The sequence below is a fragment of the Podarcis filfolensis genome (genome assembly GCF_964270895.1).
Source record: "Podarcis filfolensis genome assembly, chromosome: 2".
NCBI classification, from domain to species: domain Eukaryota; kingdom Metazoa; phylum Chordata; class Lepidosauria; order Squamata; family Lacertidae; genus Podarcis; species Podarcis filfolensis.
This window is the reverse complement of record NC_139605.1, coordinates 11,223,321-11,248,300: the sequence shown is the minus strand read 5'-3', so window position 1 is coordinate 11,248,300 and position 24,980 is coordinate 11,223,321. Positions and strand designations below refer to the sequence as shown.

At 49.7% G+C, this 24,980-nt stretch overlaps 1 protein-coding gene across 1 annotated transcript; it reads right to left on the bottom strand.

The window, feature by feature from the left end:
- Nucleotides 1-815: 815 nt before the first annotated feature.
- On the bottom strand, nucleotides 816-21,107 carry EGFL8 (EGF like domain multiple 8). Its single transcript, XM_083602382.1, has 10 exons — nucleotides 20,074-21,107; nucleotides 19,635-19,730; nucleotides 17,384-17,521; nucleotides 12,288-12,407; nucleotides 10,603-10,715; nucleotides 10,233-10,328; nucleotides 9,513-9,677; nucleotides 6,299-6,375; nucleotides 4,048-4,189; nucleotides 816-2,639 (listed from the first exon to the last, which is right to left on the bottom strand). Exons 3-10 carry the CDS (start codon nucleotides 17,482-17,484, stop codon nucleotides 2,590-2,592), a joined length of 864 nt encoding a protein of 287 aa, XP_083458508.1. The 5' UTR covers nucleotides 17,485-17,521; nucleotides 19,635-19,730; nucleotides 20,074-21,107; the 3' UTR covers nucleotides 816-2,589.
- Between the last annotated feature and the right edge of the window lie 3,873 nt (nucleotides 21,108-24,980).

Sequence of the window (24,980 nt, the reverse complement as noted above, 5' to 3'; positions counted from 1 at the left end):
GTCAAAGTGCAAGTAGATAAATAGGTACCGCTCTGACAGGAAGGTAAACGGCGTTTCTGTGTGCTGCTCTGATTCTCCAGAAGCGGCTTAGTCATGCTAGCCGCATGACTGTACGCCGGCTCCCTCGGCCAATGAAGCGAGATGAGCGCTGCAACCCCAGAGTCAGCCACGACTGGACTTAATGGTCAGGGGTCCCTTTACCTTTACCTGCAGATAAACTATGGAAAGAGCTGGGGGGGGGGTGCCCTCACAGGAGGTAGTGATGGTCACACACTGGGATGGCTTTAAAAATGGGATTAGCTAGATGCATGGATAATATTATCATTAATATTTACATACAGGGCTTCAACCCTTTATACCTGAAGGAGCGTCTCCACCCCCATCGTTCTGCCCGGATACTGAGGTCCAGCTCTGAGGGCCTTGTGGCGGTTCCCTTATTGCAAGAAGTGAGGTTACAGGGAACCAGGCAGAAGGCCTTCTCGGTAGTGGTGCCCACCTGTGGAACCTCTTCTCGGATGTCAAGGAGATAAATAACTAAACTTTTAGGAGACATCTGAACACAGCCCTGTCTAGCCAAGTTTTTAATGTGTCATTTTTATTATTAAATGTCTTTTTGTTGGAAGCCGCCCAGAGTGGCTGGAGCAACTCAGTCAGATGAGCGGCATATAAATAATAAGACTACTACTATTGTTTTATTCCCAATTAAATCCAGCTGCAGCAATTCATTCCAATGAACAGTTATTAACTGGATCAGAATCTTACAAGAGATTCTGTGGAATTAAAATGGCATCTTTCTCTAAACAGGACTGCTACAATTCAAGAAGTTAATAAGTGACCTTTTATTTATTTGTTTTTTAATAAAAGGAAATTAACTATGTCAAAAGTGCAGCTTGAACAATATTCTCTTGCCCAGAGAGCTGTCCCTGGGAAACTCGGCGCCAGGTTCCCACGACCCCTTAATTCACTTGGGAAGACAAGCAAACTAATGCCAGAGTACTGGAAGAAGCAAAGATCACCCATGTCGAAGCAATGATTCTTCAACAACAATTTCGTTGAACTGGTCATGTTGTTCGGATGCCTGATTGTCATCTTCCAAAGAATGGAAAGCGAAATACCGGTGGACAACAAAAGAGGTTTATAAAGACACTCTCAAGGCAAATCTTTTAAAAATGCAGTATAAGCACTGATAACTGGGAAACACTGGCCTGCGAGCGCTCCAGTTGGAGAACAGCCTTTCCCAAAGGTGTCATGGGCTTTGAAAAAGCACAAACTCAGGACAAAAGGGAGAAACGTGCTAAGAGGAAGGCACGCTTGGCAAACCATCACCATGATCAACTCACATCCGGAAACCTATGTCCCCACAGTGGAAGGATGTGTGGATCCAGAATTGGCCTCCACAGTCACTTACGGACTCATTGTTAAAACCGTGTTTATGGAAGACAATCTTACTCAGCTACGAGTGATCGCTAAAAAAGAAAGAAGATTTTTTAAAAATTAAGCTTCGCCGCAAAATATTATGCCATAATAAAGCCATTCATCTTTCAGATGCTGCAACGTGCAATCATAGCTTGCCCTGTTGGATACTGAGCTCAAAGGTAGCATTCATAGGTGAGCTTCCAGGCAGAGGAATTGAACGCAGATCTTTTCCTAGTTCCAGAGCTGGAAAACCTGTGGCCTTCTAGATGTTGGATTTTGGGGGCGGGGGGGGGGGGTAAGGGAAGATAGGAGTTGCGTTGTCCAACAACACTGCAGCCAACCTAGCAGGGACAGCGAGATCTCAAAAGCAAATAAGTGCCTTCCGTTGTTCACGTGTGGTTGGAAGAAGTACAGGGTTGCAGAGAATGTGGTGGAGACCACCACCATTAGCTTGTTAAGAGTTTGGTGTGTTTCAGAAGAATGGGAGTTCGAGAGGAGTTAAGAGCTCTACCTGTTGAATTCTGGACTGACGGTGGTTGAGAGACCAGCCCAGGATAAACAAGGTGATAGAGAAACTGGAAAATTGGGGTGGAAGGGAGGTAATCCAAGAAACAAAAATGAGTGCTCTTCACCACAAAAAAATTCAGGCAACAAAATCAAGAACACCCCAGGCAGGCCACATTGCTACTTAAAAGTTGGCATGAGTCGGACGCTAACACTTTTAAATTCCATTGACTTCTGTGGGGGCATTAAGCACCTGCTTAAGATTGCTGTCCTTTGCATAGTTGGGAATAATCTACTAGTTGCAGCAGGATTTGCTAATGAGTCAACACACATAGAAATTCATTGTAAATCTCCCATTGAAATCAAAAGTGCTTAATTTTTCCTCTCTCTTTTTTGCATTGGCTGTGAATGCCTCAAGAATTCTGTGTGGCCGTGCTTCAAATTCTTCCAGAAGAGTGCTGTGCGACTCAGAAGCTTGCTTCCATTAGTTAATCCGTTAGAGGCCTAGCCCTTGCTGTGCGTATTTTGCTTTTAAGTAATGAGTGGAGTGTGCCCAGGAAGGAGATGTTAAACTCGAGCTTCCTAGAGCAGTAGCCACCAGCCCAAGAGTGGGGAGCAGGAGGTGGGGGAAGGGGCTGTTTCCCATCATTCGAGTCCAGGACGCAGCCATCACCGGGCAATGTCGTAGCCAAAGCCATTTTTACCGTTTTGACAGGCACCTGGGAGCAAGGAACCCAGAAGGAGAAAAAAAATGAGGTTTGAAAAGTGCAAGAGACCTCCAACCACCCGATACTAGAGGGAAGGCAGTTCGTAGAAATAGTTGGCAGCTATTTAATTAAGAGTTATGGGGAAGGGCATTCAGCATTATCTGCACATAGAAGGTCCCAATTTCCATGGCATCTGGGAGAGAGCTCATTCTGAAACCCTGGAGAGCTGTTGCCAACCAGTGTAGACAGTATTGAGCTAGGTGGATGACTGGTCTGAATTGCCATAAAGCAGCTCCCAATATTACACAGAGGGGCTTGCACATCCCACCAGCAAGGCAAAATTGATTATCTGCAGGGGTGACGTGGGATGGAGGGGTGAATTGAGCTGTAGCAGCAAAGGTAAAGGGACCCCTGACCGTTAGGTCCAGTTGTGACCGACTCTGGGGTTGCGGCGCTCACCTTGCTTTATTGGCCGAGGGAGCCGGCATACAGCTTCCGGGTCATGTGGCCAGCATGACTGAGCCGCTTCTGGCGAACCAGAGCAGCGCACAGAAACGCCGTTTACCTTCCCGCCGGAGTGGTACCTATTTATCTACTTGCACTTTGACGTGCTTTCGAACTGCTAGGTTGGCAGGAGCAGGGACTGAGCAACAGGAGCTCACCCCGTCATGGGGATTCGAACCGCCGACCTTCTGATCGGCAAGTCCTAGGCTCTGTGGTTTAACCCACAGCGCCACCCGCGTCCCTTAGCAGCCAAAGTACCTGAAACCAATGTTTCCTAGCCCAATAGGAAACGGGGATGCATGCAAAAAATCTGGTTTCTTGCAGAAGGTTCCAGTTCCAGTCCCCAAGGCATCTACAGGTAGGGCTGGGAGAAATACGCTGCTTAAAACTCTGGAGAGTTTCATGCCGCCCTTGGAAAGTTGCCCAGAGGAGAATGCAAAGCGTTCCTCACCCCTGAGCCAGCCTGTGATTGCCTCAGGTCTCGTGGTGAGGGGCACCTACGGCCCTCCAGACCAGTCCACTTGGCCCTCGGGACTCTCCTTAACCATGCCCTTGCCCCAGGTCACACCCTCGCCTGCATGAAATCATTTGCCTCCCATGGATGGTGCCGGCCCATCCATGAGGCAGACTGCGGCATGTGCCTCAGGCGGCTAAAGTCTGGGGACATCTCTGCCACCGCTGGATAAGTGAGTGGAAGCGGCCGCGGCAGCTTCCGGCAAACTCTCGCAAGAACCTGGAAGCCCCAGCTGTGCGACCCCATATGTGAGGGTTCAGCGGAGAGCGCAAGGAAGGTTTGGGTGGTGCAGGGCACACGTGCTAGGTGGCACCTTCCTGTTTCGCTTCAGGTACCCATGGGTCGCGAGGCGTGTTCCCGCCGCCAAGGTTGTAGGGGCTGCGTGGCCTTTCTGATACTCACAGTCCCCCAGTTTCTCTTCAAGGAAAAGCAGCTGATCGCTGAGCGACTCCACCTGGTCCAGGTAGAGCAGGCGACTCCAGAGCTCCTTCAGCTGGGCGGGCTCCAGGGAAGGCGGCAAGATGGCGATGGCACGTTCCAGGCGCTGCAGGGGTGGGATGGAGAGAGGAGGGTTGCAGGGCAGTTGTGGCAGGGGCCCACTGGGACTGATAGGGCAGAAGGTGGGAAGCCAGCCAGTAGGTGGCGCCAGAGACAGCTAACGTGTTCTGGCTTTGTTATACATGGGGCAATACTGAGAGCAAGGAGGAGGAGGCAGCTGTCAGGCAGGGCCACTCAATGGACTCTCCAAGCAGCAAAGGTGGGGGCTGACTGACGGCAGACCCAAGTTGGTGGGGCAGAAGCCCATTCCTCATAACTACTGTATTTTTCGCTCTATAGGACACACTTTTCCCCCTCCAAAAATTAAGGGGAAATGTGTGTGCGTCCTATGGAGCAAATGCAGGCTCCCTGGCTTCAGCGATAGCAACGTGAAGCCTCCGAAGCCTGAGCTCTGGAGGCTTCACGTTGCTTTCGCTGAAGCCAGGAGAGTCTGGTCTTTGAGGCTGGTGGTGGGGGAAAGCAGCGCTTCCCCCCACTGCCAGCCCCACAGGCTCGGGGGGGCAGCGGGAAGGTGCGCGACGCCTTCGCGCTACTCCCCGACCTGGTTTTGAGGCTGGCAGTGGGGGAAAGCAGCGCTTCCCCCCACCGCCAGCCCCACAAGCTCCATCGAAAAGCCTGTCCGCTGCTCCCAGAGCTGGGGGGAGGGGAATCATATTTTTTCCCCTTGATTCCCCCCTCTGAAAACTAGGTGCGCCCTATGGTCAGGTATGTCCTATAGAGTGAAAAATACGTTAATTTGTATTGCACTTAATAAGGCGCCAGAGAGGCTCGCCTTGCGCCTTCACTACATACCTTTAGGCGCCAGGCAAAAACTGTTCTCTTTAACCAGGCCTTTGGCTGCTTAACATTCCAAGTCCCTTTAAATGTCTTTGTGGGAGGGGTTTATTTGGCTTGTTTTTGCTTTTATTAAGAACTTTGTGTATGTTCTCATTTTGTATTTTTCTGTGGTGAACCACCCTGGGGTCTTCAGATCAGGGGTCAGCAACCTTTTTCAGCCGTGGGCCCATCCACTGTCCCTCAGACCATGAGGGGGGACGGACTATTTTTTTTCGGGGGGGGGGGGAATGAACGAATTCCTAGGCCCCACAAACAACCCAGAGATGCATTTTAAATAAAAGGACACGTTCTACTCATGTAAAAACATGCTGATTCCCAGGCCGTCCACGGGCCGGATTGAGAAGGCGATTGGGCTACATCCAGCCCCCGGGCCTTAGTTTGCCTACCCCTGCTTCAGATCAAGGGTGACGTACAAATGTAATTAATAATACTAATGCTGGTGTGCTCTGGTTCATGGGGTCACGAAGAGTCGGACACGACTAAACGACAACAACATTTTGTGTACAGCCCACCTTTCAACCTTACAGTGCAGGGTGGGGCATAATAATAATAATAATAATAATAATAATAATAATAAAAACCCATCATGGGAGGGGGAGATATTGCAGGAATGGCCTGCATCATTCGGCTCTCCTCCTCCCAAATAGCACCTTGGCTGCCCAAGGGTATAGCCAGGACATAACCATTTTCAAGGGCACTCACTATGGATTCTTCATCTGCTATTTATCCAGAGCTGGCTTTGCCAAATTCTTTATGCCCACACATGCTGCAAGGGGAAAAAATGGCACGTATCCCCGGGTAAACCCCCGTCTCTGTTTCTACCTCCGAGAAATGCCGCACTGAAATCTTGTTACTGCTAAGTTCTTTGATTTGCTAATCTCTGGCCTTTAGCTCCCTCCACCTGGGTCTTTAAAAGTTATCAATCTGTCCGCTATCCCCTCATCCAGCAACTATCTGAAACAGACCCAGCTGTTGGAAACTCGAGGGCCTCTCCCTCCCTGGCATGTAAGGAGTGTGGTGGCCAAAAACCAGGGAGGGGTGGTCCAATGACCCCTAAAATTGGGGTGAGGAAACTGTTTTCTTTCGAAGGCCACTGTCCCTTATGGGTCAGCCGTTGGTTGAAACTCAAAGTAAGGGGCCAGAACAGAAACATAATAAAGAGCCCAGCTGGATGAGGCCAGTGGCCCATAGAGCCCAACATCCTGTTCTCCCAGTGGCCAGTCAGCCTCCTGGGACAGAGACCTACAAAGACTCTCACCTCTTCCAGCTGCTCCACTTTGGCTTGAAGCTCCTGGATCTCATTGGGAATCGTCTCCTGAGCCCCTAAAATTTGCACTGGGGGGAAGAGAAGAGGAGGACAAGGGAGAAGAGAGCGTGAGAAGGAGCAGGACTGGAAAGGCCGGTGTGTGGTGGAGCCCCAGAGAGGGTCCAAAATTGATTTCATTTCTTTTTTGTATTTACAGTGGTACCTCAGGTTACATACGCTTCAGGTTACATATGCTTCAGGTTACAGACTCCGCTAACCCAGAAATAGTGCTTCAGGTTAAGAACTTTGCTTCAGGATGAGAACAGAAATCGTGCTCTGGCGGCACGGCAGCAGCAGGAGGCCCCATTAGCTAAAGTGGTGCTTCAGGTTAAGAACAGTTTCAGGTTAAGTACGGACCTCCGGAACGAATTACGTACTTAACCTGAGGTACCACTGTATCTCCCACCATTTTCTCCAAGGAGCTCAAGGTGGAATCTTATCCTGAAGCAAAGTTCTTAACCTGAAGCACAATTTCTGGGTTAGCGTAGTCTGTAACCTGAAGTGTATGTAATCTGAAGCATATGTAACCCGAGGTACCACTGTACATGGTTTCTCCCCTTCTCCTTTCTTCTCAAAAGTTTTTCTTTTGCCCAATAATGTTGAGCTTTTTTGGCATAATTACAAAAAAATCTATCTTGTTTTTTAGCTATTTTTCAGGAAAATTGGCCAACTGCAGTATTCTGGGTAATGTCCGGAATATTCCGAACGTATGGCAACCATAGGTTAGGCTGAGCGGCAGTGACAGGCCCAAGGTCTCACAGTGATTGGATTCAAACCCTGGTCTCCAAAGTGCAACACTCTAACCACTGTGCCACGCTGGCAGATGGGCCAAGGAGGGCGAGATTTGAACACATGTACAGAACACAACGAATCAGCATTCTGCTCTTTGTACACTTAATTAGGGGCGTCGACTAATAGGTCCCTGGCAGGCTCCACCTCCTTTTCCACAGGCACCGCCCTCGAGTGTCCAGACTCCACCCCTCAGCCAATGCTGGTCCCACTCATAATTTTGTCAGGTCCCTTCACTCAGATAAGTCTACTCTGAGTAGGACTAGTATTGGATACAACGCTAAGCCAATCAGTGTAGATACCATATTTTTCGCTCTATAAGACGCACCAGGCCACAAGATGCACCTAGTTTTTGGAGGAGGAAAACAAGAAAAAAAATATTCTGAATCTCAGAAGCCAGAACAGCAAGAGGGATCGCTGCGCAGCAAAAACAGTGATCCATCTTGCTGTTCTGGCTTCTGGGATAGCTGCACAGCCTGCATTCGCTCCATAAGACGCACACACATTTCCCCTTACTTTTTAGGAGGGAAAAAGTGAGTCTTATACAGCAAAAAATACGGTATCTACTGGTTTGGGGTACTTTACAAAGGAACTGAAGACTGCGTTCCGCGACTCTCAGGGCCTATGCGCTTTTTGTTTTGTTTCCTTTTTCATGTAAACCAAAGCAGAAAGAGGTTCTTGGAACTGAACTCAGTGGCCAGATTCAAAGCTGCTTTTTACAGGGAAGTTGTGAAATACACTCGGCAGCGTGGGGTCACAGTCTGAGGCAGCTGCTGCTGTGACCCGTGAAGAATAGATCTGTTTGTAAGAAGAAGCCAGGAAGTGGCGCAATTGAAGGTGTCATGCTCTCCACCACCTCAGTAACCAGTAAACGGAAAGGGAGTGAGGGAGAAGATGCCCTGCGACCCCAAAAAAATCCTGTTGAGCAGCCCTAACGAACTTATGAAGCTGCCTTGCACTGAATTGGATCATTGGTCCATCCCGGTTCAGTGCTGCCTACACGGACTGGCAGCTTCTCCCCAGGAGTTCAGGCAGGAAATTCTACCAGCTCTCCAGGGAGATGGCGGGGATTGAACCCAAAACCCCCTTAAAAATGGCCTCAAGGCACTGTGGACACAAGTTGAGGACACAAGCGCACACCTGCCCTTCAACGCCACCTGTCAACATCAACTGCCGCCTGAAGCAGCCGCCTCACTCCGCCCAATGGTAGAGCCGGCTGCTTCCTTCTATGAGGAAGGCCTTCACCCACACCGACACGTGGGTGGAACTTTGGTTCTCGAATGTCTCTGTTGATGAACGTTTTGGAACCCAAATGCCGAAAACCCAGAAGTAAATGCTTCTGTTTTTGAACGCACCTCATAAGTTGAACGGCTCCCACTGTGTGTTTTTCAATTTTCTCAGCTGAATTTGCAGACAGCCCTTTGCACCCCAGTTGTCAAATGTTTCAGAAGTTCTTCTGGAACGGATTACGTTCAACAACCAAGGTTCCACTGTATCGCTTTGTTAAACACCCGTAGCTTCCTCTCCCAAAGATTTCTGGGAACCAGAGAGCTATTAAAATCCCCACTCCCCACGGAGCTACAATTCCCAGCGCTCTCCACCAGCTATAGTTCCCAGAATTCTTTGCAGGGAAGCCATGACTGCGAAAGTGAGATAGGAGTTACTTTAAGTGGATGGTAAGGATGTGGCCAGGGACATAAAGTTGGTGGGATCCTGCCCCACCAACTTCACTCTGCCCTCTGCCGGCCCCCACCTGCCTGCCTGCCAGGTCTATCTGGCCCTTGAGAATTTCCGCAGGCCACACCCCCTTTCAACAGGCCCCACCCCATTCCACAGGCCACGCCCCTCACCAGCCCACCTTCGCACCTTCCAGGAGTGTTTTGGCACAGCTGGGACGTGTCCTCAAATTCTGCTGAGGTATCTTGCTTGCCCGGATAAAGGGCAGAGGGGTTTGTGTGTGAGAGAGACACAGCCAGCGTGGTATAGCGGTTAGAGTGTCAGACTAGGACCTGGGAGATCAGAGTTCGAATTCTCACTCAGCCATGAAGCTCACTGGTCCAGTCACTGCCCCTCAGCCTGACCCACCTCACAGGGTTGTTGTAGGGAGAGAATGAAGCAGGGGAGAGCCACGTACGCCATCTTGAGCTCCTCAGAGATAAAGGTAGGGAAAAGATGCAACACACAAGCAAACCATAAATACAAATAGAAACTGGTTTAGGGTGCATAGGCAAAATTCAGAGCCATTGCTCCGCCCACTTTTGCCCCTGCCGACATGTGGCCTCTGGAATGTTACCCAGAAGGCAATGCAGCCCTCAGCCTGCAAAGCGTCCTCCTCTCCCTTCCATAGAGCTTTCTCTCAGTCCTTGTGACGACCCACCTTTGCTGGCGAGCATAGGGGCGGCCTGGGCAGTGGGCAGCAAGCGGCAGCTCTTGCCATCTGGTTCCAGGGCATAGCCAGGGTGGCACTGGCACTCGTAGCTCCCTGCGGTGTTGAGGCAGCGTTGGTCGCAGAGAGAGACGGGTGCGTGGCACTCGTCCACGTCTAAGGAAAGACGGCAGCGGGGTTAGGAGTCTACGTGTCTGGCAGGAGGGAGAGCCCTTGCTGTATCTTCCTCTCAGGACCTCGAATAAAGAATCTGCCAACCTGCAGAAACCTCAGAGACCCCAAGTTTCTAGTCCTGGTGAGTAAGGCCTTTAAAGCCAAGTATCTGCCAACCCACAGGAAATCTGAACCTTAGAGCTGTAGAGTTGGAAGGGACCCATCTAGTCCAGTCCCCTGCAATGCAGGAAATTTATGCCTGGCTGAGTGTGAGACTCGAACCCATCACCCTGAGATTTAAAAGTCTCACGCTCTACCGACGGAGCTATCCCTTAAATGAGCCCTGGTGGTGCCTTCTGTTGCAATAAAGGGCACCAGGCTAAGATAGAGGGCACCACCCCGGACCTCCCAGCAATTGCCCCCTGAGGCGCCTTCCTAATGGTTCAGGCGGAAAGGATGCGATGGTGCCTTTGACGTCAAGCTAGCCGTGACCAACGTCCCCCACCAGCCACCCAGTGCTAACCCTCGCCTCTCGTCGCTCCCAGCTTCTCTACTCACCGACGTGGCAGTAGCGCCCGCCCCAGCCTGGTTGGCACTGGCACTGGTTTGGCTGGGCACAGATGCCTCCGTTCTGACAGGGCTTGTGGCAGATGGCTGGCAGGAGAAAGGAGAGAGCAAGGCTGAAGGAGCCCGGACACCGAGGTCCAGCGCTGAGGGCCTTCTAGCGGTTCCCTCCCTGCGAGAAGTGAGGTTACAGGGAAGCAGGCAGAGGGCCTTCTCGGTGGTGGCTCCCGCCCTGTGGAACGCCCTCCCATCAGATGCCAAGGAGATAACCAACTATCTTAGGGATGTGTGGATAACTGAGTGGTGCCAGACTCTGTGGCTTCCATCACATTTCTGCGGCACAAGCCACGGTTCGAGGACTCACCTTCCTCGCACTTGGTGTCCCCCACGTGGCGTTTCTTCCAGCCTTGGCAGCAGACGATGTGGGTTTGCAGAATGTCTTTGCGCACCTGCCGTGTGGCCACGCGATAGGTAGTCCTAGGGAAGAGGAAAAACGCAAGTGTCCTTGGCTACTTCCCCTTCTCACCAAACTGGGTACATGATGATTTCCATTTCTGACACCATACAGTGTTTAAGATGAGACAATGCCAGCATTATCTGAAGCAGGAACCGCAGAGAGACGTCTGACCAGAAAGTCTCTCCGCTTATTAGGGTTTCACAGCGACAGACTTGCTACACACAGTAAAGGACCAGAACTCTATGATCACTGCACACCGGGGGAAAGGGGAATCAGCATCCTTTGTTGTTTGTCTTCAGCAGTTGGAAATTAGCTATTGTGGCTGATAGCTGGTAAGGACCACTGGTGAGGAAAAGAGTTTGTTTATCTCTCACCTTTTTACCACCGTATACAAAGCAGATAACCATACAATGCAGCCTAAAAGATCAACATCTAGGCTGCAGGGTTAGAAGTAGAAGATAGCGTATTTTAAAATAGTATTACGTGTAAGGGATAAAATGTGAAGATTTTTAGGGTAAAAGTAAGTGTAAGATAAAAAAATGGTTAAAAATTCTGATATATGTAAACTGCTAAAGATGAGGTAAAATGAAAATCAGATGGGGGGACTTGGGGAAGCTCACCTAATAATGTTTAGAAAAAATAAGACAGGAATTTGTTTGTATTGTGTGTTTTTTCTGTTTGTGTTGTTTATTTGTGTTATAAAATGAATAAAAATTTTTGGGGGGAAAAAGATCAAAATCACAACAGGCATTACAACAGTCATGAGTTCAAATCACTAGCCACTTGCCATATAAGAAGTCTCCACGTGACTCATGGAATTTTAAGAGCATAAAGCACGACATTTCTTTCTTAAAATAAGCATGATGAAATTACTTTAAAAGGCAACACGGTGACTCATGAAACAGATCTAACAAAGCAGCAGAAAAGGCATACAATCTAGGGGAAGCCAATGTTTTGGACTACAACTCCCATGAGCCTCAGCCAGCATGACCAAGGGTGAAGGGAGGTGGAGTCCGCAACATCAGGAGGGAGCCATGTTGGCTATCGCTGACATAATCAATGAACAGAAAATCATGACAATCTGTCCAATGCCTAGGTGGAGTTTTTATCTGGGGTCAAGATGGCTCCAGGCAGACCTCATCAGGGAGAGCATTCCACAAGTAGGGAGCCACCACAGAAAAGACCCTCTCCCTCAGCAAGTTAAAACAGATAGCAGGTTTTTTTAAAAAAAAAACCTAAATACCAGCAGAAACCATACTCTCCAACATTTGTGGCATCAAAATCAGGACACTCCTTTTTTGGTCCTGAACTCTCGCGCATGTGGGAGTACAAGACCGAAAGACACTCTCATGAGACAAAAAAAAAACCGAGCATCTTTCATTCTGGCGCTCTGGTGCAAATCAGCAGGGTCGCCCCAGAGCGCCCGGCCAAAAAATGGGACATTCCAGGATCCAAACAGAAGCCGGGATTGGCTTCTGTGATGTCCCACTTCAAAACGGGACAGTTGAGGGGTATGAAATACACGACCCTAAAAATGCACCGTTCAGTAAAACGTTCTCCTCACCCCTGGAATCTCCATGGGCTTTGCATACCTGTAGGTGCTGCAGACTCGGGGTCCAGCACACAGCGTCAAATACGGCTGGTGCGCAGGCTTGGCGTAGGTCTCGTTGTAGAACAAGGGGATCCTCAACGTGCGCCGTGCGCACACTCGGCTGTGGGTCAAAGAGGGTGCACAACTGAGAGGGTTTTGGTGATTCCTTTCAGCCTCTAGAATATCAGAGCCCTGTGGTGGCTTAAAGCACATGGGATCGCTAACACATTGAAAATAAAGGTCTTAGCACAGTGGTTGAAATATCTGCTTTCCATTGCAGGAGGTTCCAGGTTCAATCCCCTACAGTCCCCGGCCTGAATCACTGGAGTGGCACTGTCAGTCAGTGTCTACTGAGATAGATGGACTAAGGGCCTGGCTGCATAATGCGGCTTCCGGTTTAAAACCAGGGTGCCGCATAGATTGCTAAATTCTCTGCCCAAACCCATCCATACTCCCCCAGCCGTCCAATTAAAACTACTCATGGGCATCAGTTGGTTAGCACGTGGCCCTGATAATGCCAAGGTTGCAGGTTTGATCCTAATAATTCTAATTCTAATTATAATATACCTCATCCATCTGGCTGGGTTTCCCCAGCCACTCTGAGCGGCTCCCAATCGAATATTAAAAGCACAATGAAACTTCAAACATGAAAAACTTCCCTAAAATAGGGCTGCCTTCAGATGTCTTCTAAAAGTCAGATACTGTTGTTTATTTCCTTGGCATCTGATGGGAGGGCGTTCCACAGGGCGGATGCCACTACCGAGAAGGCCCTCCGCCTGGTTTCCTGTAACTTGGCTACTCGCAGGGAACCACCAGAAGGCGCTCGGAGCTGGACCTCAGTATTCAGGCTGAGCGATGGGGGTGGAGACGCTCCTTCAGGTATACTGGTCTGAGACCATTTAAGGACAGCTGCATTTTTCTGCATTGCAGGGGGTTGGACTAGATGACCCTCAGGGTCCCTTTCAACTCTATATTTCTATGATTATGTTCAAAAGGCGCTCCGGATCCAGCTTTTTGAAAACGTCATTGGCCATGACCATGAGATATTAATTGCTGGATTGTGGAGGGGTGCTTAACTCTTTGAATGCCCACGTACCAGTTTTTCATTCTGAAATTGTGGCCCACCCCCATACAGCTTCTGCTCCCTGCCTCTCTGCCAGCTATATCTGGGAGCTGGGTGAAATTGTGCTTTCTGAAACCCATGGAGAAAAAGGGCAGATGATTTGGAGTGGAGAAATGGCAGGTGGGGGAAGGATTAAGGAGCCACTATCTCCCAGTGCTGCTGCTCTGCTAAAAATATCTCCCAGTACCCTTCTACTTTAGAGGGACCGAGTTGAATTGAAAGTTAAATTGATCTCTGTGCAAGGTGCCATCGTTGGCTGCTTAGCTGAGCAGAGACAATGTTTTTAAGAGAGTTGCATGTCATCTGCGAAAGAGTTTGCTTTCTGTAGCATATACATATATTTCTGTCATTCTGTTGTCTCCTCTGGCCAAGCAGGTTGTTAAAACGATACGGGAACCTGCATAAGTTATTTGCCACTTGGAGAAGTAGGATTGCTTTTGGATCCATCCCAATTTTTCATCTTTTTCAAGCTGCCTGGGAGAGTCAGGGGTGGGGACCAGAATCCGTCTCCAGACAAATTGTGTGCATGCGTTTGCTTTGATTGACATAATTTATCCTCTTTGTATAGCCCACAGCTCTTAAAAAAACAATTTGCAGCACATTTTTATTTTATCTTTCCAAGAGGAAAGGGGCGGGGGGGGGGAGCGAAGGTCCCAGGACAGTCTTCGCTTCTTAATTATTTGCTTTGTTTTAAAGAGATGAGATGTTGTCTTTTGCTGGATTCAGACAAAAGAGCCTTTTGTACGGGGATCCGTCTATACAGTTCTGTCTCAGTGCCAAACTCTGGTGCCCTGTGCCAAGGGCTTTCGTCAGACCCGAGATTCTTTGAAAAGCCCAAGACTGAATCGGGACTTTCTGCGTGCCAAAGATGAGGACCAGAAAGCATATTAAACATTGGGTTGTATTCAACTAAGTCCTGCTCAGAGTAGACCTATTGAAATTAATAAACCTTAGAATCCTGCAATTGTGGAAGGGACCCCAAGGAGTCATCTAAAGGTGTCATGGGCTTTGAAGACACTCGAACTCAGGACGCAAGGGAGAACCATACTAAGAGGAAGGCACGCTTGGCAAATCCACACCGTGATCAACTCCTGCCCAGAAACCAATGTCCCCACTGTGGAAGGACGTGTGGGTCCAGAATTGGCCTCCACAGTCACTTACGGACTCATTGTTAAAACCGTGTTTATGGAAGACAATCTTACTCAGCTACGAGTGATCACCAAAGGAGAAGAAGAATAAGAGATTTATTTACTTAATCAGTGGGATCTCCAAGAAAACGTGGCAGTGGATTCTCTCACCCCCTAACACAGGTATAGGCAACCTTCGGCCCTCCAGATGTTTTGGCCTACAACTCCCATGATCCCTAGCTAACAGAACCAGTGGCCAGGGATGATGGGAATTGTAGTCCCAAAAACACCTGGAGGGCTGAAGGTTGCTTATGCCTGCCCTAGCCCCACATCAGGCAAAAATATTCCTGCATTGCAGGGGGTAGGACTAGATGACCCCATGGTCCCTTCTGACTCTACAATTCCATGATTCTGGGACTGTTGTCAGTGGTTCCAGATTGTGATGCCTTGTGAATATCAGCAGAGCTCAGGGCTATTTGATGTGAAGGAACTTCCTTTTTCTGCTCTTCTGTTTCCTGCCTAGCTGCTTGGTCCCAATGTTTCAGGTTCTCGAAGAGAAGGAAGTGTGATTGTATGTGTGTGTGTGTACTCTCACGCACCAATCACCTAGCCTATTATTATTAATTGAATTTATATACCGCCCTATACCTGGAGGTCTCAGGGCAGTTCACAGAATAAAATCAGAATATAAAACCACAAAATATATAATCAAAATGAAAACAGCAACCCAATAACACCCCCCCCAAAAATAAACACATTTTAAAAGGGCATAGGATGTCAATCAAATCAACCAAAGGCCTGGTTAGAAAGGAACATTTTTGCCTGGCGCCTAAAGGCACCAGGTGAACTTCCTTGGGAAGAGCATTCCACAGATGGGGAGCCACTGCAGAGAAGGCCCCGTTCTTGTGTTGCCACCCTCCGGACCTCTCAAGTAGGAGGCACACGAAGGAGGGCCTCGGAAGATGATCTCAGGGTCCGGGTAGGTTCATATGGAAAGAGGCAGTCCTTGAGGTATCACGGTCCTGAGCCATTTAAGGCTTTATAGGTCAAAACTATCCCTTTGAATTGGGTCTAGAAACTAATTGGTAGCCAGTGCAATTGGACCAGGATCAGCTTAATATGCTCAAGCCGTCTTGCTCCGGCGAGCAGCTTGGCTGCCGAATTCTGCTGTGTTCAGCCTGCCTCTGCTCTTTCATTCTTATTTATTTCACAGTTACTTGTTTCTCTTTATTTAAGGAACTTATATCCAGTTCCCAAGTTATTTGTCAAAGCAACTTAAACATAGGTAAAGAATATCATATGGAAAATTTAAGACACAAATAAAAGCATCGTGTATGTGTGTGACATCAGAACAGCTTTAAACTGCGAAGGTGTCCTGAGCAGAAAACCGTTTTCATCTTGATGGCACCTGCCTGATTTCTTGTGGCAAGGAGTTCCACAGATTTGGGCCCACTATGCCCAAAGACTCGTGTTTCTGGTTCATCGGGAGCTTCTCACAGTGCCCCCCCCCCCCCGATGATCTCAGTGATTGGAATCATAGAATTGTAGAGTTTTAAGGGACCATGAAGGACATTTAGTTCAACCATCTGAAATGCAGCAATCTTTTTGCCCAATGCGGTGCTTGAACCCAGGACCCTGAGACTAAGAGAGTCTCATGCTCTACCAACTGAGCTATCCCAGCTTAGGATATACTAGGAAAGGTGTCCCTGGGCCAAAAGGTCTTAGTACAATAGGACAAGAACTTTGAATCTTGCTCTATAGAGGAAGAAGAAGAAGAGTTTGGATTTGATATCCCGCTTTATCACTATCCGGAGGAGTCTCAAAACCAGTGGCGTAGCGTGAGGGGTGCAGGGGGGGCCGGCCGCACCAGGCGCAACATCTGGGGGGGGCGCGCTCGCACTCGCAGCTCTCTGCCCCTACTAAAATCCACGGGTTAGGGGGTGCAAATTACTTGCCTTGCCCCGGGTGCTGACAACCCACGCTACGCCACTGCTCAAAGCGGCTAACGTTCTCCTTTCCCTTCCTCCCCCACAACAAACACTGTGAGGTAAGTGGGGTTGAGAGACTTCAGAGAAGTGTGACCAGCCCAAGGCATAGCTGTCAACTTACAGATTTGAAAATAAGGGACCAGCAGCCTCTAAAATAAGGGATCAGCAGCCAAAATAAGGGATTTTGCTGTTGTAAAGTTACATACATTGGTAGGATTGACAGATGCTGTCAATCCGGCATGAGATGGTTGCAGCGCCGCCGCGGCCGCTGAAGCACTGCCCTTCTGCATCCCTCCCCATCCCCTCCTCTTCCTCCTCCCTCAGGCTGCCTCCTCAGCTGCCACCACTGCTGCCGCCTCCGGGCTCGCGGGCGGCGTGGGTGAGTGTCTCTCTCCTCCCCCCCCCCAGGCAGGGAAGGGCCGATGGAACTCCTCGCGCTAGGACGACGGTGCCAGTGCACGCTCTCTCTCGCGGCGGAGGACCCCGAGCCACTGCTTCCCTCCCGAGCCGGGCGAGCATGAAACCCGGGAAATTTAAGGAACATCATCAATAAGGGACAGCAGCGGGAGACGGTGCTGGGATAAGGGAGTTTCCCGCCAAATAAGGGACAGTTGACAGCTATGGCCCAAGGTCACCCAGCAGCTGCATGTGGAGGAGCGGAGATGCGAACCTGGTTCACCAGATTACGAGTCCACCGCTCTTAACCACTACACCATACTGGCTCCCTCCCTTAGGGTGGGAAGCGGTTGCAGAAGTCCGTCCCCCCCATCCCCATTCCTGCTGCAGCTTTCTGGCCCAGATCCAGGGGGCAGCCTCACATTCCTTGCCTGCGTTACCCACCCCACCGCTCTCTCCTTACGTCTCAGGCTTCTTGCTCTGTCCAAGCGCTTCCCTCAGGAGGAAGGCAGCGAGGAGCCCCCCGCAGAGGAAGGCTGTGGCAGCAACACCCGGCCTCCCCATAGCACAGCGGGCAGGGAGCAGGTTCAAATCCCAGGACCTGTGGAAGAGAAGAGAAGGATTTAAGGAAAGGGCAGCACCTTTGCCTTCAGACTGACACAGAATTGTAGACTTGGAAGGGAACCTAGGGGTCATCCAGTCCAACCCCCTACAGTGCAGGAATATGCAGCTGTCCCGTACGGGGATTGAACCTGCGACTTTGGCATGATCAGCACCTTGCTCCAACTAACTGAGCTATCAGTCTGGTTGGTTTGCAGGGGAGGCTGGGCAAGGTTAGATCGAAGCAAACGTCCACGCTTTCCTTATCACAAAACGCCTGGTCTTTGGGGGGAAGTGGGTTTGTCGTGCAAGAGTTCCCAAACTGGCCTTAATCCTGCACCCTCAGTTTGCCAGTAGGTAATGGAATCCCAGCTGAAAATTAGCATCTATGAAGGGCCCCTTGCCTTGACCCAGAACAGCTGTTCTCATGTTCCTTATATGTGGGTAGGGCGAGGGGGAAATGAATGAGAAGGAGCGGTTTTCCTTGCTTTATTATGTGATGTAATTTTTATATTATTATTATTATTATACATGTATTCAAAAGTTACAATGCAGCTTTGTCCCCTGCCATAATATCTCAGAATGATCAATCCCACATCGCTGTCATACTCAATATATACTATTGAAATATACTCAATAGGAACCCAGCTTCCAATCTGGTTGGCTAGGCATTTTCAATCAATATATCCCCTCCACAGACGCCTCTGTAATGATGATGATGACATTAAAACATCCTGTTCTTCAATAAAAGAGAGAAAGGGGTGTAATTTTTTTTAAAAAAAAATCTTTTGGAGATGGACCTTTTGTCACAAAATTTATCTTTCCTGGTAGGGCTTTGTGTGATTTCCAAAGAATTACTGTAGTGCAAATTTGTACAGAATTTCGTCTTGTCCATTGCAATGAGGCTTCTCCTCTTTTTACTGGCTTCCTTTGGTCCTGTTTCCTTTGCTGAACACCTTAACATGCAGAAATTGCAGCAGCAAAAGCTCCCCCTGCCCCACTCAGGCCAAGAACAGGTTTCTGCCCTATATTTCCACGTGTCGAGCTACTGTTAAAACAGATATATATTAGTTCAATCAATAGAGCATGAGACCCTGAAGTTGTGGGTTGTGGGTTCAAGTCCCACGTCGGGCAAAAGATTCCTGCATTGCAGGGGGTTGGGCTAGATGACCCTCAGGGTCCCTTCTGATGCTACAATCCTATGGTTCTATGAATTGGTATTATATATGATCTTGGCAGCATGAATGGTAGCTGCAACTCAATGGAAAACAGTCCCAAATCTTCCCCTGGCTGCTTGGTACCGCTCATTCTGGAATATAGCTATAACGGATAATTCAAGATTTCGACAAGGACTGGAACCTCCAGACCATCTTTATACAGTTTGGCATTCTTCTATGACATACGCAGCAGAGCCATCGTTTTCAGTGCAGTCATCATCACAAGGCTGGCAAATCTGCAACTATCCTGGGTGATCTGATAACGTTTATAGTCTTTACTTAAGACTTGTTATTTTAACCCCTGTGCAACTCTGTGCATTCTGCATGCCCGTTTTATAGTTCTGCTTTTCATCTTTTAACTTCTGCCACTCGTCGTAATTCTTCTCTCTTGTTTTCTATACATTATAAAACGATAAAACAAACCTTCAACATCCCCCCCCCGTGCCAAAACAGCAAAGGAGCCAGTATAGCAACGTTTTTCTTCATCAGCCCTTGCCGACCAGACCCAATGACCTCCAGAGATGCCAGCCAGGGCTGATGGGATATGTAGTCTGAAACACATCTGGGGGGCACCAGGTTGGCAAAGACGGCCCTGCGCCATCCTCAATATCTGGCACTGCGGAGAATTCAGCAAACTTTACATGCAGAATCACAGATCTATGGAGTTGGAAGGGACCACCGTGTGTGTGTGGGTGTGTGTTTGTGGGTGGGTGTGTCATCTAGTCCAACTGCTGCAAAGCAGGAATTTTTCGCCCAGCGTGGGACTCGAACCCACAACCTTGAGTCTCATGCTCTACCAGATGAGCTATCCCTCAGGACGGACACACACACGTTCTCTTGGCGCGTGCTGCAAACTTTCCCCACCACGAACCTCACACAAATACCCTTGCACACTACCTGTTCCGTCTCCTCTCAGCCTTGGTGCTTCTCTCCTGCTGCCCTTGAGGTCCCAACCTGAGAGCTCCTGCATCCAGCCGTCTGTTCCCAGCTCAGCTGTGGGTGGAAGCAGAGTTTGAAACAGCCAAGTCCCCACCTTTCTTGGACAGCCGCCACGCACCCTTGCAGCAGCAGCCGCAGCAAATCCCCCCTTCCACCCACCTCTGGCCGATGCCCCCTGGCATTTCGGCCCCTGGCATGAGTCACGCCCTCCCCCCCTCGACCCCAAACCCGCCGACGAGGCGAGTGGCCCAGACAGGGCCTCATTGTCCCCTCCGCCCTCTTGGGATTCCTCACCCCCCACCGAACAAACCAGTTCATTGTCACTCTCAGGGTCCTCTGCGCTGGAATGGGAGAGCATTATGTGCAGAAACCCCTCCCCAACCCAGCACATACACACCACAAGGCCAGGGTATCGGGGAGCTCTGTGTGTGTGGAGTTGTGTGCCAGAATTGTCGGGGGCCACTGCTGGCAGGAGGCTGCGGCGAAGTTTGGGAACTCGCGAGGGGCCACTGTCTGGGCTGCCACAATAGGACAAAGGCAGGAACTGGTTCCAGGCTGTGACGGAAAATGTCGCCCACAGATGTCGGCCTTTAAAACAAACTGGCTGGCTACAGCCACACACATTGTCTCCCGCTGCAACGCCTTCAAGATGAAGGAGCCCGGTGTCTGGGTGGGCCGGGAGGCGAGGAGGCGATAAGGCTTCAGGCACCGCACCCGCCTCCCGGTTCGAAAGCCTTTTCGTTGGCAGGGGCTGCGTGGCTGAACATCTGCACCTTCTCTCCTTCAATGCGACAGGCTGAAATTCAAGAGGTGAAGCTGTTGGTCACCAGGGAGAAACAGGGGCAGGGAATATTTTCCCCTGTTGACTGAAATTCAACGGGCAAAGCCTTTCCTATTGGAGAGAAGCAACACTTGGAAATAATTTCCCGTTAACTTATTCCACCTGACCTTGGATTGGGTTGTGCCAGGCAGAGGCAGATTTAGGGTAGCAGAGATTGAGAGCGTGGAGCCACAGGGGATGCCATAACTGTTATTTAAAGGAAGGGGCGCCAAAATTTGGCATTGCACAGGGTGTCACTGAAATTTGAGACCTGAGTCTGCCACCGTGCCAGGTTTTGTTAAAGGAATTGTGGGTGTGTTCGGGTGTGTTCATGTTAAAGCACAGTGAAGTTGCCCCTCTGCCTCCCCCCATGCATTTCACAGCTCTCTCCCCTCCCCCTCCAAAGCTGTTCACATCAGCATGGCGTCATTAGTGTCAGATTCATTTCTATTTGTGTGTACACTAGGCAGGGGGCGCTGGTGGGAGGGGAGGCTTTTACCCTCTGCAAAGGTGTTCACACCTTGGCTAGAGAATCCTTGAAGGACTCTAATCAGTATAAAGCTGGTTTCAGAAATAATGCACCAGACGGTAGCATTTTATAACAAGGTATAGGACGCGGGTGGCGCTGTGGGTTAAACCACAGAGCCTAGGACTTGCTGATCAGGTCGGCGGTTCGAATCCCCACGACGGGATGAGCTCCCGTTGCTCGGTCCCTGCTCCTGCCAACCTAGCAATTCGAAAGCACATCAAGTCCTTGTAGATAAATAGGTACCGCTCTGGCGGGAAGGTAAACATGCTGGCCACATGACCTGGAAGCTGTATGCCGGCTCCCTCGGCCAATAAAGCGAGATGAGCGCCAGAACGCCAGAGTTGGCCACGACTGGACCTAATGGTCAGGGGTCCCTTTACCTTTACCTTTTACAGAAGAAATGGGGCGGTTGATGGGTATGCGATTCTTGACTGTGAGAGTGAGGCAGGAGAGGGTTAAGGTGGTGCTATAATCTGAGAGAAAATATTATGAAAATGCTATACAGATGGCACCACACTCCAGCAAAACTAGCAAAGATGTATAAAAACACATCACCACCTTGCTGGAGGTGTAAGGATGGAATAGGGTCATATATGCACATGTGGTGGGAATGCACAGCCATTAAAGAATTTTGGAATAACATATACAATGAATTAAGGCAATGCCTCTTGGTGGAAGGATGATTCTGGGACGAGAGGGAGCCCTTTGGGGAATCAGGACTCAGCTGTCAGCCCACCATCCCTTGACTGGGGGAGAGCATAAAAGAAGACTAAAGGTAAGGTAAAGGTACCCTTGACCGTTAGGTCCAGTCGTGGACGACTTTGGGGTTGCATGCTCATCTCGCTCTATAGGCCAAGGGAGCCGGCGTTTGTCCACAGACAGCTTCTGGGTCATGTGGCCAGCATGACTAAGCCGCATCTGGCGAACCAGAGCAGCGCATGGAAACACTGTTTACCTTCCCGCCGGAGCGGTACCTATTTACCTACTTGCACTTGACGTGCTTTTGAACTGCTAGGTGGGCAGGAGCTGGGACTGAACAATGGGAGCTCACCCCTGTTGCGGGGATTTGAACTGCCGACCTTCCAATCAGCAAGAAGGCTAGTCAACCTCATATTGCAACTGGAGCTGGGAACACCCAGAGATTTTGCTCTCTTTGAGGAACCCTAGAACTAAAGGGGGACCAGCCTTTGGTGGATTGTTAGCCCTGTGAGACCATCCAACGTAAGCTCAGTTGGTGCACATCCACCTTGGTAGCTCAGTTGGTAGAGCATGAGACTCTTAATCTCAGGGTTGCGGGTTTGAGCCCCACGCTGGGCAAAAAATTCCTGCACTGCAAGGGGTTGGACTAGATGACCCACAGGGTCCCTTCAACTCTACAATTCTATGTGCAAATAAAACCATATATTACAGAAATCACAAACGCCCCAGTGAGCTTCATTTTTAGAAAATCCAGTCCCAAGGTATTCACAGAGGCTGCTGTGTTCATTGTTATAATTAGGATTATGTTTACATCCCACTTTCTCCCCAAGGACCTCAAAGTGGTACACGTGCCTTTTAATCTCATAACAACCATGTGAGGCAGGTGTGGTTGAGAGACAGTGACTTGCCCAAGCTCACCCAGCAAGTGTCATGCTTGAACAGGATGGGAACGATTTCTCACTTGCTCAGAAACTTGGGTGTGTGAACAGCGGCCACGTTCACACGTTATGCTGACACCCAGGCGAGTGTTTGCTGCTTGAAAGAGAGTGCAAATGTTGATTTGTATGGCTCAAATGTCACGTACATAGCGGGGTCAACACCCTGAAAGCCATGCTGCAACACATTTCCCTGCTAGCTTTAGTACTGGTATATATTGCGAGCTTTGAAAATTTAGCGCAGGGTTGTTTTCTAGGGATAAGGCCTAGTTTGGTCTGGCTCCTTTTGAGCCCTGTACTTGTCTTTCTCCTTTCTTTCTTTCTTTCTTTCTTTCTTTCTTTCTTTCTTTCTCTCTCTCTCTCTCTCTCTCTCTCTCTCTCTCTCTCTCTCTCTCTCTCTCTCCCCCCCCCCCAGAGGACACAGAAGGGTCCTGGCTAACCCCAACCAGAACAAAATCAGCTTGGCCGCTTTTTGACCTCTGGGATAGCCGCCAGAATATTTTGTGTGAAAGCCAGGATTAAACGATGAAGCCCACACAGCCACCCTGAAGTGCCAGGCTGTTGAGCTCCAGCCCGGTTTCACACGCAGGGTGAGATTTCTGCAGGGCGCATATGTGCCGCTGGTCCACAGCCATTCTTCCACCCACCTGCTCCTCTCACAAGGTGGCAGAACAACATGGCAGCGCGATGCGACACGGGTGTCAGAAGCTGCCTTATAATGAGTCGGTCTGTGGGAATCCATACAGGCTCTGATGCTTGCTTCAAGGCCACTTGGTCCATTGAGCTCAGGATTGCCTGCACTGACTGGCAGCAGCAGCTCTTCAGCGATTTGGGCAGGGCCTCTGTCCCAGCCATATGTGGAGATGTCAGGGATTGAACCTGGGACTTTCCATGAGAGGGAAGGTGGCGTTCATTTTTCACCTCCCAATGTGCAAAATAAAACAAAGCAAGCTGATGGCATGCCCTCCAACATTTCTCCGATGAAAACAGGGATATTCTATCCAATTATTATTATTATTATTATTATTATTATTATTATTATTATTATTATTATTATTTCTACTACTGCTACTACTGGGACGTGGGTGGCGCTGTGGGTTAAACCACAGAGCCTAGGGCTTGCCGATCAGAAGGTCGGCGGTTCGAATCCCCGCAATGGGGTGAGCTCCCGTTGCTCGGTCCCTGCTCCTGCCAACTTAGCAGTTCAAAAGCACCTCAAAGTGAAAGTTGATAAATAGGTACCGCTCTGGCGGGAAGGTAAACGGCGTTTCCGTGTGCTGCTCTGGTTCGCCAGAAGCGGTTTAGTTATGCTGGCCACATGACCCGGAAGCTGTACGCCGGCTCCCTCGGCCAATAAAGCGAGATGAGCGCCGCAACCCCAGAGTCGGCCACGGCTAGACCTAATGGTCAGGGGTCCCTTTACCTTACTACTACTACTACTATTACCCTGCCCATCTGACTGGGTTGACGAGCCACTCTGGGTAGCTTCCAACATAAATAAAAACATAATAAAACATTAAACATTAAAAATCTTCCCTATACAGGGCTGCCTTAGGTGTCTTCTAAAGGCTGTCTCAAGGGCTGCATAACTCCATACCCTCCAACATTTCCCCTGATGAAAATAGGGATGTCCTAAGGTAAAGTGGGACATGAAGGGATCAATTTAGAAACCAGGACGGCTTCTCTAAATCCGGGACTATCACTGGAAAACAGAGCATGGTACTAATACTACCAAGGCCGCAGGTTCGATCCCCGTACAGGACAGCTGCATATCTCTGTGTTGCAAGTAGGTTGGACTAGATGATCCTCAGGCCCCAACTCTACAATTCAATGTCTCCAGGATTCTGAGACAGAGTGTCGCTTTGCAGAGGGACCCTGAGCAAAGAGCTAGGCTCCTGGGCAAAGGGGCTTTCCCAGCAGGTCTTGCCGTCTCTTGAGAAGGAAGCGAAGGCTGATTGAGTAAAGGGCAAGGCCTCTGTGCACCTGCCTCCTTCCTCAGCCGCAAGGAGTGGGTGGGGAGATAAAAGGAAGGGGGTTTGTGGGGAAGGGAGCCGAGGCGAAAGCGAGTAAGCAGCAAATGCATGAGCAGCGGAGGCAGGAAGTAGTGGCTTCCCGTGTAGAAATAGGGGCGTAGCCACAGCTGAGCCGAGTGACAGTCCAGGCGCAAGGAGGAAGGAGAGAAGACAACAGCCAGAACTAAACAACTGGGGCAAAAGCAAGGGGAAAAGGAAGGAAGGAAGGAAGATGGGGACGTGGCACTGTCAGCAACAGCGGGAATAAATCTGAGGGGGGGACCACACCGACACCCCCCCCAAAAAAGG